At 49.9% G+C, this 7,500-nt stretch overlaps 1 protein-coding gene across 1 annotated transcript; it reads left to right on the forward strand.

Moving 5' to 3' along the window:
- Positions 1-6: 6 nt before the first annotated feature.
- On the forward strand, positions 7-5,937 carry LOC143330374 (uncharacterized). The gene is made up of 9 exons (XM_076746897.1): positions 7-1,628; positions 2,203-2,334; positions 2,583-3,107; positions 3,200-3,262; positions 3,476-3,628; positions 3,758-3,907; positions 4,862-4,918; positions 4,997-5,059; positions 5,143-5,937. Exons 1-9 carry the CDS (start codon positions 105-107, stop codon positions 5,368-5,370), a joined length of 2,895 nt encoding a protein of 964 aa, XP_076603012.1. The 5' UTR covers positions 7-104; the 3' UTR covers positions 5,371-5,937.
- Positions 5,938-7,500: the final 1,563 nt, after the last annotated feature.

Here is a 7,500-nt window from a genome sequence, read left to right on the forward strand (position 1 = left end):
GCAACAGGCTGGAGGAGGAGGTGAAGGAGTGGAAAGAGAAGGCAGAGTGGAGCACAAGGGAGGCAACAAAGCTCAACCATATCCTGAAGCAGCAAGAGGAGGAGATGCAGCAACTGAGAACCATGCTGGAGGAGAGGGAGGAGGAAGGGAGAGAGAGGGAGCTGCTAAGGAAAACAGAGATGGACAGGAGGAGGATCCTGAACAACAAGCTGAAGGAGGTGGAAGAGGAGAAGAAGAGGCTGGAGGAAAAAGTGAGGGAGGTGGAGGAGGAGTATAAGGAAGAGAGGGAGGCCCTGAGTGGAGCCAGGGAGGAGAAGAGGAGATTGGAGGACAGATGGGAAGAGATGGAAAAGGAGGTGCAGAAGCTGAGTAGGACAGAGGAGGAGAAGAGGAGGCTAGAAGAAAAACTGAAGGAGATGGAGGAGGGAAGGAAGGGAGAGGAGGAGGTGCTGTGGAGGGTGAGGGAGGAGAAGAGGAGGCTAGAAGACAAACTAAAGGAGAGAAAGGAGGGAAGGAAGGGAGAGGAGGAGGTGCTGAGGAGGGTGAAGGAGGAGAAGAGGAGGCTAGAAGACAAACTGAAGGAGATGGAAGAGGGAAGGAAGGGAGGGGAGGAGGTGCTGAGGAAGGTGAGGGAGGAGAACAGGAGGCTGGAGGATGAGCTAATAGAGAAAGAGAAAGAAATGGAGAGACAGAGGGAGATACTGAGGAATAAAGAGGAGGAGAACAGGAGGCTGGAGGGTGAGTTGAGGGAAGCGAAAGAGGAGCGAGGGAGACTAATGGAGTCAGAGAGAACTCAGCACCTCCTGCTGGAGGAGAGAGGGAGGTGCAGAGAGAAAGAGCTAGAGGAGGAGAAGGCAGGACTCTCTCTGGAGCTGAGGAGGAGGGAGAGGGAGGTGACAGCTCTCAGAGAGGAGGTACAGAGGGAGAGGGATAAGGCACAGGAGGAGCTGAGGAAGAGGAGAGAGGAGGTGTCTGTACTAAAAGAGGACATATCAAGGGAACAAACAGTGCTGAGGGAGGAGCTACAGGAAAAGCTGAGGAGGACTGAGGAGGTCATAGTTCTCAGAGAGGAGGTGAAAAGAGAACAAAGGGATAAAAAGGAAGCACAAGAGGAACTGATGAAGAGGAGAGAAGAAGTTGCAGCGCTCAGAGAGGAGGTTCAGAAGGAATGGAGACAGAGGGAGGAGATGCAGGAGGAGCTGAGGAGGACCAAGAATGAGCTGACAGTCATCACAAAGGAGGTCCAAAAGGAAGAAAAGGAGAAGGAGCAGGTACAAGAGAAGTTAGTAAGGACAGAAAAGGAAGTGATATTTCTCAGAGAGGAGGTGCAGAGAGAGCAGATGAACAGATGGGAGGCCCAGGAGGAGTTGAGGCAGAGAGAGGAGATGCAGGAGGAGCTGAGGAGGAGCGAGAGGGAAGTCTCTGTGCTTAGAGAGGAGGTACAAAAGGAACAAAGCGAGAAGAAGGAGATGCAGGAGGAGCTGATGAAGAGGAGAGAAGAGGCAACAGCTCTCAGAGAGGATGTGCAGAAGGAGCGGAGGAGGAGGGGGGAGGCCCAGGAGGAGCTGAGAGGGGTGCAGCAGAGCGTGGAGGTGATGGAGGTGAACCTGAGCTCCCTGCAGACGGAGGTACAGTCACTGCAGAGGCAGTACAAATTTTTCTCAACGATGTCAAACATCATCATTCGACGCCGTTAGCAAACACGTCGTGGACACAGTGAAGTTCAGGAGGTTCTGTGCTAGCGTGTTAGCATGTCACATGTTGTATGTTAGCGTGTTAGCATGTCACATGTTCTGTGTTAGCATGTCACATGTTGTATGTTAGCATGTCACGCTGTATGTTAGCGTGTTAGCATGTCACATGTTCTGTGTTATCATGTCACATGTTCTGTGTTAGCGTGTTAGCATGTCACGTTGTATGTTAGCATGTTAGCATGTCACATGTTCTGTGTTAGCATGTCACATGTTAGCGTGTTAGCATGTCACGTATGTTAGCGTGTTAGCATGTCACATGTTCTGTGTTAGCAGTCACGTTGTATGTTAGCGTGTCACATGTTCTGTGTTAGCATGTCACATGTTCTGTGTTAACGTGTTAGCATGTCACGTTGTATGTTAGCGTGTTAGCATGTCACATGTTCTGTGTTAGCATGTCACATGTTGTATGTTAGCGTGTTAACATGCAATTTCTCTGTGTGTGTTTCAGGTGTCTGATCTGAGCCGGAGCAGGGAGCGAGCGAGGCAGGAGGTAAAGGAGAAGGAGGGGGAGAAGCAGCAGATGAAGGAGGGTCTGAGGGCCGCGCTGGAGGAGATGACCAAGCTGAATCTCCTCCTGCAGGTACAGCGCCTCCAGCTGGACTCAGTGAGACCTGCAGTGGGATTTGCTCATCGTGTTGTCTTTGAAATGTCTCCTCAGTTTGTTTCCTTCGTCAGGTAGCGTTAGATAAAAATGAGCTGCGCCTCCATTAGAGGGCGCTGAGGAGGCGCAGTGACGGTCTGTCATCAGTGACCATGACGACGCCACAAACAAACGAACATCATCCTCTGTTTCAGCTGAATGAAGCTAACAAACGTTCTACTGTTCAGGAGAGCCATGCAGAGGGGGAGCGTCTGAGGAGTGTCCTGAAGGAGAAGAGGGAGGAGGTGGAGACATTCAGAGAGGAGAACCTGCACTCTGTCAGGGAGGAGGCGGAGGAGCTGAGAGCCAGAGCCAAGGCCCTGGACAGGAGGAGGAGGGAGATGATGGAGGAGCTGGAGGAGGCTCGACGGGCAAAGGAAAAGGCAGAGGAGAAGAGGAGGGAGGTGGAGGAGCAGTGGAAGAGCAAAATGGAAGAGATGGAGAAGGAGCAGGAGGTGAAGCTGAAAGCGCTGCTGAGAGAAATTCAGACACTGAAGGAGAGAGAGGAGGAGACAGAAAAGGAATGGAGGTCCAGGGTGGAGGAGGCTAAGAGGGAGGTGCAGGAGAGCTGGGCGGAGCTGAGCCGAGTCAGAGCCACGGCGGCCGTGCTGGAGGAGCAAAAAACACAGATCTCCTCCCTGGCTGCTGAGAAAGCGAGAGAAAGGAGGAGGAGAGACCAAAAGATGGATGACAGGGAGAGAGGAGGAACAGAGGTGAGCAGGAGGAGCTCCTCTTTCCTTTTTCTGCAACAGTTTCTAGAAAAAAACTGTAGAAAGAACAAATGTTTCATTGTTTGTTTCCTGAGGAGCAAAAGGAGCAGCAGGAGAAGGAGGAGATGAGGAGGCTGCTGAGGGAGAAAGAAGCTGAGGTAACAAACCAGAGTGACACAGTGAATTCATTCAGTCATTTTCCACAGCTGACGCAGAGCTATTGACCCCTCCACTGATCACTGATCGGTGTATTGAGCCTGTCAGCAGTCGCTGTGACGCCGTCTCTTTAAATGCAGGGTTTTGTTTTGGGGTGAAGACACTCTTCTTGTTGTTTGTGCAGCTGATCATGTTTCTTCTTCGTTGGTGTGAAGGTGTACGCACTCACTCAGAGGACAGAGGAGCTGGAGAAAGACCGGGATCGTGTCCGATTGGCTCTGGAGCGAACTGAGGCAACTATGATTGGCTACAGGGAGCGAGCCCACCAACAGGATCAGAGCCCGAGGGCGGGGTCCAACCCAGACGAGGTCAGTGTGTCTCTGATTGGCCGGCTAGTTTGTCATTCAGCTTCAGTCAGAAAACAAACTCAACAGCAGCAAAAGGCAAATTGTGACTGTTTGAACACCTGAAAGCTCAGTGTGCGTGTGTGTCAGCAGGGTGTGGGGGAGCGGCTGATGGTCCTGCAGCGTCTGGTGGCTGAACTGGAGCTGGAACAAAAACGACTGACCGAGAAAAACTCTCACCTGGAACATCAGAAAGAAAAACTGAAGAGAGACAGAAACACACTGAGAGACACACTGAGACAGGTACACACACACACACACTGAGACAGGTACACACACACACACACACACACACACACATGCTGAGACAGGTACACACACACACACACACACACACACGCACACACACACACAATGAGACAGGTACACACACACACACACACACGCACACACACACACTGAGACAGGTACACACACACACACACACACACATGCTGAGACAGGTACACACACACACACACACACACACACACACACACAATGAGACAGGTACACACACACACACACACACACACTGAGACAGGTACACACACACACGCACACACACACACACATGCTGAGACAGGTACACACACACACACACACACACACATGCTGAGACAGGTACACACACACACACACACACACACACACACACACACACACACACACTGAGACAGGTACACACACACACACAATGAGACAGGTACACACACACACACACACACACACACAAAATGAGACAGGTACACACACACACACACACACACACACACTGAGACAGGTACACACACACACACACACACGCACACACACACACACACACATGCTGAGACAGGTACACACACACACACACACACACACACATGCTGAGACAGGTACACACACACACACACACACACACACACTGAGACAGGTACACACACACACACACACACACACACAATGAGACAGGTACACACACACACACACACACACACACACACACACACACTGAGACAGGTACACACACACACACACACACACACAATGAGACAGGTACACACACACACACACACACACACACAATGAGACAGGTACACACACACACACACACACACACAAAATGAGACAGGTACACACACACACACACACACACACACACACTGAGACAGGCACACACACTGTGTGTGTCAGTCTGTTGTGTACATCCTGTTGTGTGCTTGATGTTTGTTTCAGGTGGAGGAAGAACGTTCAAGGTTCAGACAGCAGCTGAGTGACAGCAGCAGATTTCAGGTGAGACACACAGACTCACAGGTAAACAGGTATATCCATATGTGTGTGTGTGTGTGTGTAAAGTTGTTGTTTGTTCAGGAGCACGTAGACACCACAGAAGAAGAACACCTGAGGAGGAGAGTGATGGAGCTGGAGGACCAGGTGAATTCACCACAGAAAAAGAGCCTCAGATGCTGTGAGCTGTGACGTGGATGCTGATGATGTCACTGTGTCTCCCCCCTCAGGTGAGTCAGCTCCATCTCTTATTGGCTGTGGATCAGCAGCAGAAGGCGGAGTTTATCCAGGAGTCCTCCAGAAACAGCCAGTGGCTGCTCTCTCTGAGACACGACCTCACCGACTCACTGGCCGTCGTCACACGCTGTCCAGTCCCGTCTGTCCTGGAGTCTGAGACGCAGCGATTGGACCGCAGTCTGAGGGAGGAGGAGCTTAGGATGTCCCTCAGCCAATCGTAACATCTGCAGGATAAAAACTGAACTGAAGCTTCGGACCAAAAACTTGAAAACTTTACAGGCTCAAAGATGGCCTGATGTCCCGTTGCCATGAAAACAGTGACTTTTAGTCCTCTGTGGGTCCACGCAGTCCTGATGATGCAGGATGACATCACTAAAACAGTCCAATCAGCACCAGTCAGTCATGTGACGTCACGTCTGCGGCTTGTGGTTTGTTTGTTGATGTGAGCGTGAACCAGATCAGAGCTGAAACCTGTGGAGGCCACGGGCCCTGTGGCGACCTCCGGGGGGTCACGTCACGACCCGAGTCGTCCACCAGTCGCTCAGGTTCTCAGACAGCCTGAGAAACTGGTGATGCTGGGAGACGTCAGGCGTCACACTGAAGGCGAATGTTTGCCGAGTTATTGATTGTTGTTTTTTTGTATTTATTGTATTTTCATTCCTGTCTGACTCCTGAGCCGTGACACACTACATTTCCCATGATCCTCCAGTCTGGCTCAGGTGAAGGTCAGAGGTCACCTGTGTTTGTGTAAAGTTCAATAAAGACCAAAGTTTTGCTTTTTAATGTGATTATTGATTTATTGATCTTTGGCTCAGTTCTGCCTGAAGCTGCTGCAGGTCATCAACCAGCCTGACGTCCTGAGCTGTGATTGGTTCTTCTGTTTGACGACCTGCAGCCACCTTCGTCCTTAAGTTTTATTAATTATTATTATATTAGCTCAAAATTCTAAGTACTCAGTTACTTTCTATCACTGTACTTCATTTTATTCTACCTCAGTTTTGTCTGTCATTGTGTCCATAAGCAGCTCCACATCTCTCTCACACACACACACACACACACACACACACACACACACATCCCATCAGGCCCATTAGCTGCTCCTGATGCTGACACTTCTCACACCTGCTTCCATCAGTCATATGAGACAAAGGTGTGAAGCGCTAACGAGCAACAACACAAACACATGATGCAATCATTGCAGATCAGAGACGTTTCTGTTATGACCTCCAGACAACAGCAAGACACACACACGCACACACACACACGCACACACACACACACACATACATACATACCTACAGACACATACACACACATATACATACACATATACACACACACGCACACGCACACACACACACACACACACATACATACATACCTACAGACACATACACACGCACACGCACACACACACACACACACACATACATACATACCTACAGACACATACACACACACACGCACACATACACACACATATACATACACATATACACACACACACGCACACACACACACACACACACACACACACATACATACATACCTACAGACACATACACACACACACGCACACGCACACACACATATCAGAGGTGGGGACTCGAGTGTGTGACTCGGCCTCGAGCCGCACACAGACTTCAGACTCGACTCGGACTCGTGTTTTGGGACTCGTGATCATTCTGTTTTCTTTCTTCCTCTTTTTTTTGGCGTATTAACTTTGGGGAAACTCTGAAACGTCTGACGAGCTTAATGTCGTTCCCTCCTTTTGGACATGGTAACCATGGTAACCATGTTACATCGGGTGCGCGGCTCGCGGCCCCACGCATCAGCTCCTCAGATGACACTACGGCGACCGACACACCGGCAGCTGCTGCTGTTCGCTCTGTAGCTACGTTTGGTTAAAAAAACTTCAAACAGAAGAAGAAGCAAAGTCTGCGGTACGAAGATGAAGGACGCTGATCAACCACATCAAACTTTATCAGACACCTGAAACTCACCTGATCAGTCACAGTAGGACGGTTAGCAAACACGCTTAGCTCAGCATCAGCTGTGTTTAGCTTAGCATGCTACCAGCTTTGTGACTGAATACTTGAACAGAGTGAATGTTAGTTTGACGTCACACTTATTTGCATGGAGCGGCGTTAACGTGACGTTTATGGAGTAACGTTATTCATCCACGTTCCTTCAATGCCTACGATGCCTCTGACTGGGTGAGCGGGAACATTTTCATTATTTTTGTTCCTCTTATGCACAACAGGGGGCAGATATGATGAAACTGAATGTTGATGTTGGAGGAATACAGTCTGCTTTAAAGGACATCATTCAGTGAGTGTTCTCTTCATATT

This window comes from Chaetodon auriga, chromosome 13 (genome assembly GCF_051107435.1).
Source record: "Chaetodon auriga isolate fChaAug3 chromosome 13, fChaAug3.hap1, whole genome shotgun sequence".
Taxonomy (NCBI): Eukaryota; Metazoa; Chordata; class Actinopteri; order Chaetodontiformes; family Chaetodontidae; genus Chaetodon; species Chaetodon auriga.